The 14,565-nt window shown below is 36.2% G+C and overlaps 1 protein-coding gene across 1 annotated transcript; it reads left to right on the forward strand.

The window, feature by feature from the left end:
• Window positions 1–11,229: 11,229 nt before the first annotated feature.
• Window positions 11,230–12,041, forward strand: LOC133869872 (cysteine-rich repeat secretory protein 38-like). The gene has a single exon (XM_062306967.1). It carries the CDS (start codon window positions 11,249–11,251, stop codon window positions 11,963–11,965), a length of 717 nt encoding a protein of 238 aa, XP_062162951.1. The 5' UTR covers window positions 11,230–11,248; the 3' UTR covers window positions 11,966–12,041.
• The last annotated feature ends 2,524 nt before the right edge of the window (window positions 12,042–14,565 follow it).

Raw genomic sequence — 14,565 nt, forward strand, 5'->3', positions numbered from 1 at the left:
TGATTTGATTTTTAATACTAGGCTCATTATTCCTAATAACATGCTTTTTAACCCATGGCTTTTGAGAGCGAATTTGAAAGCAGTTAGGACGAGTATGACCAATAATACCACAATGCTAACAAGTAGGGATAGATTCGTACCTTTTACCACCACTTCTACTAGAAGAATCATGAGTAACCCTGTCAGGCTTAGTAAACATAGTTCTATGAGCAAACATAACATGTGACAAAGATGTAGTATTATTACTCATATCACAAAGAAGTCAATGCAAAATTACACTCAAGAAATGAATCTTAACCAGAGTGTACCAAGCTCCGATACCAATTGAAAATAATTTAATGACTTCTAAAACAAACCAAGTGTGTGTTTGTCTGCAAACAAATATCTTAAATGCGGAATTTAAATGAGATAGATAGTTATTACGAAGTGAAAACTCTATGAAGAGAAAAAACCACTCTGGGGCAGCCAAACCCAGGAAATCCACTATCTAAAAACAAAGCTGGTTACAAGACACTCGTACTCACATAACCCTATGCAGTAGTCATACCTTTAACTTTGACGTGTAGCTTAATACGAACGCTTCCCAACTAGATCTTCCACCTGAAGGGGTTTTTGATGGATTCCTTTATCTTAGGGCTGACCCCTAAGATAGACTTCACACAAACAACGAGCACACACCTACAACGGCTTGAGAGCTAGCAGATCTTCGATTCTCCCTAAACACCCTCTCAAAGCACTATGGAATTCACTGTCGAATTCTGTAAAAAACACAGACCTAAAACCTGCTATTTATAGGCTTCAAGAGACCTTGAAATTTGCTAAAAAATGGACTCTGTCTGTGGACCGTCCGAACAGAAGTTTGCCACGTCCGGACGTGTTTCTGTGATATCCTTTAGAAACCGCACATATCTTATCCTTATCAGGAGTGCGTCCAGACTGCTTGGCCGAGCGTCCAGACAGTCTTGATTGAAATCCTTTCTGCGTTCGAACGGAATTCTAGAGTTATCTGAATTATTGTATATTGTCCGGACGTGTTTTTGAGTCGTCCGGACGGCTTGCAAATAATGAACATCGTCCGGACGTGATGCCAAGTCGTACGAACAGAATACTGAAACTTCCAAACCAATGTTGATTTCTGAGAACAGACTTCTTGTACAATACTGATTGACCGAGTGTCCGGACGGTGTGGCTCTGACGTCCGAACGTCGTCAATGTTTATCTGTAGGACACTGCGGGGCGTCCGGACGCCTTCAAAGGCCCGTCCGTACGGTTGCACAGGAACCTGTTCAATTGACTTGATTTTTGCACAGGACTCTTCATGGATAACTTCTAGAAGCTTGTGAACAGTAGATGTCTGAACATATGAAGATTCCAATTTGAAAACCGACTATCCTATTAAAATGCAACCATTACAAAAAGTGTTTTTGTTTTAACCAGAATGTAGCCAATAAAAATACTAAAAAAAGCATCTTTATAGAGAAGTAATTTTTTCCAACAGAATGAAGCCAATTACAAACTAATAGTTTCAAAAACATCAAAACTAGCATATGGGTCCATACCTTCATTCTCCTGATATGCATCAATAACTATGCAAATATGATGGCATCATATTTACATAGATAAACAAGTGAGTCATCCATTTTCATAACTAAGTTACCATCAAATTAATAACAGTTCATAAAGAATACAAATGCAAAGGTTGTATGAAGATGCGTCGTAGTAAGCATTTAGTCTATGTTTTATGATCATCTTTCTTCAAACCTCTCATTCTAGGCTATTTGTACCTGTTCATGTCCGTTGCCTCACACTTAAAGTCTTACCTATTTTTACTGGAATCCTACAGGTCCCAGCATTAGTTATATATTAGGCCTTCAGACACCTCTAGGTCACTTTGAACCCCCCGGGTCCACTGTTTAGCCTTCCTTCCACTTACTACTACATCAGCTTGTTGATGACTATCTCCTCACCCTATTAATTGGACACAACATGAAATGCATGAACAAACACCCATGCAATGAACACACACCACACAATCCTAATAAAATATATAATCACCCTCAATAAGTACATCTATACTTACCCTCTTTGGTGTACTTTCTTAACTCATTTTCTGTAACAAATATATGCAAAGAAGATAATATATTCATCAGTCCTTTTTTCAATATTAAATGTGTATATTTTTACATCACTTAACTCATTTTTTTTAGTCATCAATTAAAAGATGATTACTTATAAGTCTTTTGACATTTAAGCTTTATGTTCAAACACCGAAACACGGTGACATAATGTTTAAACCTAAGTCTTTAAGTCAAAGCACTTTCATAAGTATTTTTAGAGTAATTATGATTATCCACAAGAATTGTAAGTACTAAAACAAGCCAATAACATGAGAATATAAATACTACAACGATTCATGTTTAAGCACTGAAACACAGCATAGTGCTCTTGGTGACATAACACTTAAATATGAATCCTAGCAGGGTATATGTATATTATATATATATATATATATATATATATATATATATATATATATATATAATGATATTATGATGCGAGGGGTAGGGTAATCAGACGGTAGAGCCACCTTGCAGGAATGCTAAATGCTAAGATAAATATGCAAAGGGATAAGGAAATCAGACGTCAGAGCCGCCTTGCAAGAATGCAATAATGATAAAATGGATAAATAAATAAATATATACATACACACACACACAAGAATATATTCACTATTTTACAAAAGTCATTAAATCAATTAAAATCACTACATTGATTCATGGTTGAGCACCGAAACGTGGTGACATAATGCTCAAACATGAATCTTAACAATTAATAAGGAATACTCTATAATAAATACACATGTAATAAAAATTACCTATGATGATCCAAGACCATCACAAGGCTAAATTAAAATAAGAATAATATACATATATATCCACAATTTCATAAAATTCACAATAATATCAAATAAGATCAAAGAGAGGTATATGTGTTCTTTTAGGTCCTTTTCGTGAATTCTTTTCTTTTCAACCTTATTTCTTTTGTGTTCCATATTTTAGACAACATATTAACATCAAATATATTTTAGAAATCACTTATGAAACACTTGAACGCATCAACTTACCAAACAATTTTTGAAACAAAAGTTCTCTTTTAAGCCCAAAGTGTCCGGTTTTGGGGTTGCTAGTGCTGTTTAGTTTCTGATCTTGGTTCTATAAACCTAGGCCATGAAAGAGCAAGGTAAGAGGTATATCTAGCTCCCCTAAGGCTGCTGGACAGAAATACAAAAGAGAGAACCAGAAAAGTTTCACTCAATCCTCACCTTGGCCAAGTAGTGGAGTTTTAGGGCCGATTGAGTTTCTGATTTTTCTCTATACCTTAGGCTGTGAAATAGGAGGGAAAGGGATGATCTTAAGCCTTCTAAAGGTGCCGGACAGTAGCTTGAATCAAGGGGACAGCAGCTTAAAGAAAAACAGAAAAGTTCCACTCTTTTTTCTCAAGTTAGCCGTGTGACTCTCCTAGGAAACATCTCTCTCTTTTGCATGGATTTTTGAGTTTCTGAAATAATCCAAGGAGGGCCAGCATGCTGTCTATTTATAGAAGACCAAAGGATGGGGTTTGGTGAAGATCGAAAGCCACGTATGGTGCTGGAAAATCAGCAACAAAGGGAGCTTCCTTTTCTGACATTAAGTTGCATTCACACTTAAAAGTCCAACTTTTCATCTAACTAGACTTAGCTTTCAACTAGATTTCCTAAACTAAATAAATATCAACTTGTCTCAGTTCTAGAGGCAGTTAGGGCCGGTTGGTCTAGAGATTTTAATTCATTTCTGCTAAAATTTCGATAGTTGGATTAATTAGGCACCGATTTTGGCCAAAAAGTCAACTGTCGCCAAATTGAATAATGACTTCACAGGATTCAAGTATAAACTTTATATTTACTACATTGAGTAATTATAAGCCATAAAAACATATTTATCAAGCCTAAATTTAGAGGTCAAAGTACAACCAAAAGTGCCACTTGGAACCTAAATAGTCAACTATAAATCCAAAAAGTCAACTGGTGGACTTTTCACCAAATTTTAACATGTGATAGATATTTATTGTTAGTATTTTGGCCTCATTCTGTGTTTGGACAAAATCATTTAAGTGTAAAGATGCTGTAAACCAGGATTCCACTATTCAGAGTCTGCAAGTCAGAAGAATTCAAGTTCCTTGTCAGCCGTCCGGACGATCGAGCCATCCCGTCTGGACGCCCATCTATCCACTGTGCCACCTGTCCGGACGACGTGTCTACCGTCCGGACCTCCAAGACAGATTAGCATCATCTGTCCGGACGAAGTGTTCATACCGTCCGGACCCCATACTGTATCGAGAAGTTTCTGTGCCAGCTTGCATCCGTCCGGACGTTTCAGCAGCACGTCCGGACGCCTCTCAGTACTCGATTAGTTTCTGATTTCTTTCCAAGTTCCAAGAAAGGGAAGATCAATCAACCATCCGGACGATGTGGTATCCCGTCCGGACGCGCGTCTCCTTAAGGCAAGAATCGCAATTCAAATATGACCATCCGGATGTCTGACAGATATGGTCCGGACGCACGTGCATCAAAGAAGGAAATTGCCGATTCGACTTCAACAGTCCGAACGACTGCCTATCATGGTCCGGACGCGCGCATTACCGATATGGAAATTGCGTGTTGAAGAATAGCCGTCCGGACGCTTATCCCCCTTGGTCCGGACGCTCGAAAGCCTTATAAGGAAATTACTTGCCACAGACGTGCGACCGTCCGGACGATGTGCCATCCCGTCCGGACGATAACCCTTAAACAGGAAAGATTTCCCGGCGAATTTTTTGGAAAATCTTGTCGCACAGTTGTCCTTCCGGATGGCCTATGTCCACCGGCCGAACGGTGCCCAGGTATATTTTTCCTGACGCTCATTTGAGCCCCCAACCTATAAATAGAGGCCCCTGGGCACTGAGAACTGCAAGAATTCGGTGTGAATTCCATTAGAGCTCAGAGAAGTCATCAATCCCTCTGAAGCCGTTTTACAAGTGTGCTGTGCTATAAACCGAAGTCTATCTTAGAGGTCGGCTCCAAGGTAAGGAGTTCCATTGAAGACCCCTTCAGGTAGGAGAACCTGGTTGGGAAGCATTCGTGTTGGGTTACACGTCAGAGATCAAGGTACGACCACTACATTGGTACATGTGAGTGTTACTGTATCTAGCTATGTCTTCTGAATAGTGGAATTCCTGGGTTTGGCTGACCCGGAGTGGTTTTTCTCTTAACTGAGTTTTCACTTCGTCAACAAAAATCGGTGTGTCATTTACTTTCCGCTGTGCTTTAATTTTTGTTGACACTTATGCACACTTTATTTTTAGAAGTCAATTTCGTTTTTCATTTATATTGTGAGCACAATGATCTTTGAATCAACTAAATCTGAGTCTATTTGACCTGTTTTCAGTTCAATCAAAGTTTATAGCTTAAATGTTACTTTTAGGTTTTTAAGGGTTTTTAGGTTTTGATCTTTAAATTTTCAAAACAACTTTAGGTTTGCTTATAAAAACCTATGGTCTCCTCAACAATATCAATGATTTCTTAAGAGCTTGAAATTACTGGACGTTACAGCCCCACTTAGCTTCTCACTGAAGAAGGCTACGGGCTACCAATCCTACAACAAAATGGAGCCAATTCCTATTCCTGAGGCATCACATTTAATCGCAAAAGTTTTGTTAAAGTCAGGTAAAGCTAACACAGGTATAGAACATAACCTTTCTTTAATAGTAGCAAATGCATTCACTTGATCACTCTCCCAATGAAATCCAACATTCGTTTTAATTATTTCAGTGAGTGGTGTAGCAATGGTGCTAAAATCCTTAACAAAACGCCTATAAAAGCTAGCTAAACCATGAAAGCTTCTTACCTTAGTGATGCCTTTAGGCGTTGGCCACTCCTTGATAGCCTTGACTTTCTCTTTATCCACCTCAATATCTTTTGTACTAACAACATAACGAACAAAAATAACTTTTTCCATACAAAAGGTACATTTCTTAAAATTATCATAAAACTTTTCACATCTCAACACATTTAACACACATCTCAAATGCTCAATATGTTCATCTAAGTTCTTGTTGTACACTAGGATATCATCAAAGTACATGAATACAAATTTGCCTATGAACGCACATAATACATGGTTCGTTAATCTCATGAAAGTACTAGGCCATGGCATAACCAACCATTCATAAAGTCCATATTTAGTCTTAAAAGCAGTTTTCCATTCATCTCCCTCTTTCATTCTAATTTGATAGTATCCACTTTTAAGATCTATTTTACACAAAATACATGAGCCATGCAATTCATCAAGCATATCATCTAATATAGGAATGGGATGATGATACTTTACCGTGATATTGTTGACCGCTCTATAACCAACGCACATCATCAAAGTCCCAACCTTTTTTGGCACTAGTAGCACTGGTACTGCACACGGGCTCATGCTCTCTCTCACGTACCCCTTGCTCAATAAATCTTCAAATTGTCTTTGAAGCTCCTTGGTCTCCTTCAGATTACTCCTATAGGTTGGTGGGTTTGGAATAACGGCTCCATGCCTAAAACAATTTGATGGTCAATACCTCTAATGGGCAGTAACCCACTCGGCATCTCCTCCGGAAATACATCCTCGAACTCCTGCAACAAAGAAATAGCCAAACTAGGAAGAGATTGGTTAGTTTTATTAAGATTAAGATAAGATTCTTTGAAAGCAAGAAAAATCATAGGCTGATCTGCTAAGAAGGCCCTCTTAACCTCACTCTCCTTTGCATAAAAAGTCATCTTTGTCTTTCCGTTTCTATCTACAGGTGCTCTTTCTTTTTTCTCTCGTAGCTCCACTCTCTTTTCTTTATTCTCAACGAACTCTATTTTCTTTTTGACTCTTTCTTTTTCTTGAGGTTTCGACCTCACCCTCATTTTTCTTCTCACATTTTTCTTTCTTGTGTTTTGGTCTCACCCTTTCCTTTTTGCTCTATCTCACTTTTCAGCTTTAGTTGGTCCTCATAGACCTGTTTTGGGGTTAAAGGGGGAAGCATGATTTTTTTTTTCCACCCTTTACAAAGCTGTACCTATTTCTAAACCCGTCATGAATCACCCTTTTATCATACTGGCTTGGCCTCCCCAACAAAATATGGCCAGCATGCATAGGAACTACATCACAAAGCACCCTATCACTATACATCCCAATGGTAAAACCCACTAAAACCTGCTTATTGACCTTGACCTCCCCACATTCATTCAACCACTCCAACTTATAAGGTCTAGGATGCTTCAGTAAAGGTAAGCTCAACTTCTCAACTAGGGTGGTACTAGCTACATTGGTGCAACTTACCCCGTCTATAATCATACTACACACCTTGTTGTTTACATAACATCTAGTTGAAATATGTTCTCTCTATGCTGCTCCATATCATCAAACTTAATTTGCGTATTGAGAGCACGCCTAGGAACAATATACTCACCTTCTATGGGGTATTCCACTTCATCATCATCACTAGCATCGACCAACTCTGGCATCTCATCACTATCATCCTCACTATCGGTCATCACCTCCCCATTGTCACACATAACCATCACTCGCTTGTTTGGACATTGAGACGCGATGTGCCCTAAACCCAAACATTTAAAACATTTAATATCTCTATTCCTTGAAGGTTGAAAATCTACCTTGGGTTTGTCCTTGCTAGTTCCCTCATCTTTTTCCTTATGTGGTTTGGCCTTCCCCTTTACTACAGCTCGATCATTTCTATCCCACTTTGGTTTCCAAAGAGTGCTAGAAACTGAAGTATACCTTGCTGTCCCCCTTCTCTTTAACTGCCTTTCCACCTTCATAGCCATGTGCACCATGTCTTCTACCTCCACATAATGCTGCAACTCAACTACATTGGCTATGTCCCTATTCAAACCACTTAAAAATTTGACCGTTATGGCCTTTGGATCCTCCTCTACATTAGCCCGAATCATAGCCACCTCCATCTTCTTATAGTAATTGTCAACACTCCTAGACCCTTGTGTAAGGTTTTTGTAATTTTTGGTTGAGGTCTCTATAGTAGTGGCTACATCCAAATCTCCGCCTCGTGAAAGCTTTCAACTCACTCCATGTTTCTACAGGTCTTTCATGATTCCTACTCCTATTGGTCACTAATTGATCCCACCAAATAATTGCATAATCAATGAACTCAATTACAACCAGCTTTTCTAAAATTAGGTTTACTATCTTAATCATTTAGTATCAAAGCCAAGGTTCTAAAATCAGGTTTACTATCCTTTTATCTTTTGTTTCTTGTTATCATCTTATCTTGTTCCGTTTGTGTTCACTATTCCTTGTACTTGTTATCATCCCATCTTATTCCATTTGTGTTCATTATTCTTTATTCTTATTTTGTTTCATGCACCAAGTTAAAAAAAAAATTAAAAAAAAAAAAGGTAAAAAAGGAGACGTTAGAAAAGAAAAGAAAAGAAAAAGTTGAGTTGATTTTTGAGTGCTACAAGTACTCCGAAGAGAAAAAGGTGAAGATTCGAGGTTGAATCGTTTTGAAGAGAGGGAGAATGATGAGAATCATTATGCACCATTAAAGGATCCATTGCATGTTCCAATTGGGTCTATTACTAGAGCAAGATCCAAGAAGATCAAAGAATCACTTAATTAGCTAATTCAAGAGATTTAGGGTGATTCTAAAATGAGGCATTCCAAGATTGGCCCAAGGAAGATGAAGGCGTAATAAATTTAATCCAAGCTATTGATGGGGCTGATCTTGCTTGATTAGGCGTGGATTAATGGCTGTAATTTTCTTAGAAGGCGTGGATTAATTGTTGATTATGGCTTGATTGGACATGGAATTGGAAGAAGAATGTAGCTGATTACTTTCTAATTTCAGACAAATTAATTGGCTAATTGACTTACCTATTTCATACTAAGTAATTGGCTGATTGACTTGCCAATTCTATACCATTTAATTTGCTGATTGAGTTGCCTATTATTAGTAGTAAATTTTAGGCTCCTATGTTTTTATTAATTTTTATCTATTTTCTTATTTTCGAAATACGTTAGTTTCCTTTTCCTTATAGTGGACGTGTAGGGCTAAAAGGTTATAAATAGCATACAGTCGTTGTAATGAAGCATCATTGAATGAAAATAAAAGAAAACGTGAGGTTTTTGTGTTTCCTCTACTAGTTCTTCAGAGAACTTGTGAACTTATCAAGGATTCTTCCTTGTGGCATTCAAATTTTATACCTTCGGTTCGTAATTCAATTATAATCTTTGGGTTGGGGTTTGTTACTTTATACCTTCGGTTAACATTTCATTTATAAACGTTGGGTCGAGGTTTTCTATCACAAATCTGAATTTTAACTTTCTTAGGGCAGCTATTCCAATATTGTTTGTTGAGTCTCAAAGCATGTCGGTTGAGGTTCGCATCAAATCATATCCAAATTCCATGCAATAGGGACTACAAGCCATTCTACGGCAACGTCGCTTTGTCCGATAGTTTTTGTTCATCACATGTTTATGTACAACCAAAAAATAGCCAAAACAAATGAACCGAATCCAAACAAAAATTTAGGGTTTTTAACAAATGAGCCTCTAATAATTATTTTTACTAACCGAAATCCACCACATTCACTCAACAAATTCAAACCCTAAATTGAAATCCACCACATTCACTCAATGATAAAAACATGAATCCATGCACCAAGAAGATTGAAAATATAAAAACACACCGAATGATTAGAGGGACGCGAGTTGGTGGGCTGAGCGAGCTGGTGGCGTCGATCAATGATGGTCAAGTGGCAGTTTCCCAAAGGAGAGTTGTGAGAAAGAGAAGATACGCCGACAAATTTTATTTATGCCGACGTTTTTTGTAAACGCTAGCATTAAAAACGCCAATAATGGGGATTTTTTTTTTTTTTTTGGTAGTTCCAAGGAACATCATTAGCGTCGACGCGTTGCCTCTAAAGAGCAATAGCGACAGCATTTGAAATTTTAGGGTCGACTTTTTGTCGAAGCTAATAATCAAATTCTTTGTTGTGTTCTAGTCAGAAACTTCAAGGTCATAGAAGTAATGGGATAGCTATGATAGGGACAGTTTGGTAACCATTTCTTCTTATTTTTCTTAAAAATTGTCAACCTTATTTCTACATATTAACTACAACTTTGTTCACTTTTCTCTCACAAAAAAAATGAAAACTCCTTTTTACTTTATATTACATCAAATAATGGCATTCCTCTTTTGTCCTCTCAAAACTATTTATCAAACAAATCCAAACAACTTTTACTATTATGCACCGAAGAGCCTAACAGTTAACTATTTTTTCTTTCTTACCTCTTTTTGTTTTTGGAGTAAGTAATAATGAAATAATGAAAAAAAGGAGCATAAATTACTATTACAAAAAGAAAATAAATTATGTACAGCAGATTAGAAGGTTAATTTTTTTAGTTTATTTAATCAGAAAACAACTATCTTGTTTGATATCACTATGATGATTACCATCGGGTAATTCATATCTTTCTTTTTGTCAACAAAAAATACAGTATCAATATTGCTAGATGCTATATTTTTGTCCTGCAATTATTCAACACTAATACTGACATGTCACTCTCAACTAATATTTGGATTAGTCTATGTTAAATAAAAAAACAAAAAAAGATTCAATGGTTATTGAAAATGCCACCTCAACATTGTTGGTCAACATTGGGAGTCATTGGTATACATTATCTAAAACCATTTGATGAAATATTTGAGTTCAATGATTCCAAACACTCATATCGGTCGATCTTATAGAAATAACAATTTATTTACTCATTTGCGCCTAACTCCAAGACACAGCTGGCTGATATATTTGCTCTATAAGTATGTTCATCAATTTCTACATCTATGCTTGGGGAGAAAATTACACGCGAAACCCTATCAACAAAACCAGGCTGAGGTAGTTGTATGGTAGAGCTTTCTGCCAAGCAATATTTATCTTTACAATATTCCGGTCGATCCCTAGTATTTTACTGGCCGAAATCCTATTAACAAAACCAGGCTGAGGTAGTTGGATTGTAGAGCTTTCAGCCAACAATAATATTGTCTTTTCAATATTCCCATGTATTTTAGTGCTGAAGCGTGAAGCTGATCGGTCTACTATAAATAAGTGCTGCGTGCGTAGTACTTCTCCATAGCTTCATCCGAAGAACATCCTCATTTCCTACCAAAAATGTCTTCCGTCTCTGTCTATCTGCTAACATTTGCTCTCCTTCTCCAAACCATTTATGGAGCCAGCCCTCTCTTCCATTTCTGTTCAAGCTCTGCGAACTTCACCACCAATGACCCTTATGATTCAAACCTCGGAAAGCTCTTGGGCAATCTTTACTACCGAACCCCTCCTCAGGGCTTTGCTCTTGGTTCAGTGGGTCGGGATCGCTACAAAACTTATGGGCTTGCTCTTTGCCGTGGTGACGTTAAAGCCACAGACTGCAGGACTTGTGTTAATGAGGCCACCCGCGAAATTCACAAACGCTGCCCGTATAATAAAGGTGCAATTATATGGTACGATAATTGTCTGTTGAAGTACGTCAACACTGATTTCTTTGGCAAAATTGATAATCAGAACAAGTTCTATCTGTGGAACTGGAGAGATGTTAGCGAGCCCACAAGCTTTAACCAAAAGACAAGGGAGTTGTTGAGCCTACTAGCCAAAGAAGCATCTGCGACTCCAAAACTGTATGCAGTTGGAGAGGTAGAGCTCGAAGAATCAAGGAAGCTCTATGGTTTGGCCCAATGCACAAGGGACCTTTCTACACGTAACTGTTTCAAGTGTCTTGACGGTATAATTGGTGAACTTCCTCGTTGCTGTGATGGGAAAGAAGGAGGAAGAGTTGTTGGTGGGAGTTGCAACATAAGATATGAGATTTACCCCTTCGTCACTGCTTAGATTCCAAGTGTTCTGCAGTTTCGTCTTTTGATGAATAAGTGTTCTAGAGTCTAGAACACGTGTATGATCATTCTCACTTTTGGAAGGATGCAGTTTCTCTTCCTTTCTAGCTATATGTTGCATGTTTTCGTCATCAACTTCTGTTGTGGAATAAAAATTTCGTTCGTTTCTTGGTAGGATTTACTGTACTGTTAATACATTCATCAGTTTAACCCATTATTTTGAGATTATGTTTAGGCCAGAGACGATATAAATTTCGTTGCTGAGTAGTCACTTATTAGCAAGAACTTTCGTATGTCGTTGCTAATAATTGATTATCAGGAACGACTACTTGGTCCGTTCTATTGCTCTGCAAATTATTAAAATTAATAAAAATATAAGCATATTAGCTACGACCTGTAGTCTTCTGTGATGCCCAATCATCAACAACTATCCAGAGGATCGTTGCTGATAAATAGAAATATAAAATAAAAGCACTTCAGTAATTAAGGGCTTATTGTCGTTGATATTGAATCATTAGCAACGACTTTGATGGTCATTGCTGATAGCCAGCAATAATTTTAAGGGTCCTTGTTGATAACCTATTACATCTAAAAATTAAAATTAAAATTAACACCCACATTTATATATAGGAGAGAAATTAATTCTTTTGATATTTTTTATAGAGTTTTCTATTTTTTTTTTATTATATATGCATCATTTTATCTATTCAATTTTTAGTGAACGTTTAAATATATTTTTTTATAATGCAAAAAATCAATATTTAAAAATAAATTAATTGGTTTTTGAACAATTTATAGTATTTTAGTATAATATATGCATGTGAATTGTTTTAAATACTTTCAATATGTTAAAGTGATGATTTGATAAGATATATGAGTTTTAAGCTATGATTTGAGAACATGTGGATTGAATAATATTTTATGTGATTTATGAGAAGCTAAGCATGTATTGATGAAAGTTTATGAAAAGCATGAGATCAGATGAATTGCAAGAGTGTGATAGCATGAACACAAAGCATAGACAGTGTTTGGAGCACTAGCATAATATAATGCCTCGCTTTTACAAAAAGCGTAAATGAAAATTTTTCAATTTCCACGTGACATTACACTACAAAAAAACCAGCAAACCGCCACGTGGCTACAGTAGATGTTACTGTAGCCACGTGGTCAGTTAGCCACGTGTGCTGATGTCAGTGTGGCAGAGTGTTGCCGGATAACATATGGCAACGTGTATTTATTACACGTTGCCACATGGCCGCGTGTAAGATATCCACGCGGCCATATGGACACGTGTAATTATGACACGTGTCCACATGGCCATATGTCGGCCACGTGTCAATATGACACGTGGCCAACAATTTTCTATTTATTTTTTTAATTATTTTTTTTTAAAAAAAAAAATATAAATAAGATTTTGTACACTATGCATAATAATGTGTATATAACGACTCTTTTTGTACACTATGTATATAAATCCTTGTATTTAAAATCTTATTATTATTATATTACTATATACATGTATAGTATATATACTTAGAGCTATATGCTATATGTAGTAAAATTTGCTTTATTCTATACTTTAACAATTTAGTACTAATTTTATTTCATCTGTTCTCGTTTGATCAAATCTTGTATAAGCCCTTGTGTATATATATATATATATATATACAAGTGTTGATGGTATATATATATATATATATATATATATATATATATATATACAAGTGTTGATGGTATATTTTACTAATAGAACCCTATAGTCAAAGTAATAACTCTTGTTTTTTTTTTCCCAATTTTTTTTTTAAAATATACAAATAATACTACTATATACATACTATATATAGTATATACACTTAGGGTTATGTTTTAGGGTTTATGGCTATATATAGTATATATACATAGGGTTATGTTTTAGGGTTTATGGCTATATATATATAGTAATTACTAACTCATCAAAGTTATAAATTAGCAGCAGAATATAATTTTTCTTTAACAATGACACGTCAGAGCTGACTAAATAACCTCATTTATATAAAAATAATAACATTTTGTTCTGATATAATAATTACATCAAAAATATTAACATATGTGTCATATGCGGCACTTAATAAATACATGACTACTGTTTTCTCCACATAATGATTACAAAAAGTCTCATCCTTAAGCTGCTTCCATTATCCATGCAAAAACTCGCATGTGATTGTGGTTAATACCACAATCTCATGCTGTGGTCAAGTGAGTCAACGGTCCTCAACCACAGTACTGATACACTGATTTATTTAACCATATGCAATGCAATCAAATTATGACAATTATATTCACATACATTTAATCACATTTATTTATCAACTTTAACTCTTTGTTTACTTAAGTCATATACTTGCATTCATTCTTACTAAAGTCTTGTGCTTAGCTTCTATGAGCCTTGTGCTCCTTAAGCTGTAAAGAAATACTCACAGTAATTCTTTTGGCTTCTAGAAAGCGTTCATAGATATAATCACTGCAATATTAACATATATAATACAAGCAAATAGTGAATTAGCATAATTCACTAAAAATACATTTTAATCGTATCCTAATTTCTGACCTTTAAGGCTT

This window comes from Alnus glutinosa, chromosome 5 (assembly GCF_958979055.1).
Source record: "Alnus glutinosa chromosome 5, dhAlnGlut1.1, whole genome shotgun sequence".
In the NCBI taxonomy this organism is placed as follows: Eukaryota; Viridiplantae; Streptophyta; class Magnoliopsida; order Fagales; family Betulaceae; genus Alnus; species Alnus glutinosa.

Coding starts and splice junctions, on each gene's coding strand:
- LOC133869872 (XM_062306967.1), top strand. CDS start 11,249: ATGTCTTCCGTCTCTGTCTATCTGCTAACATTTGCTCTCCTTCTCCAA.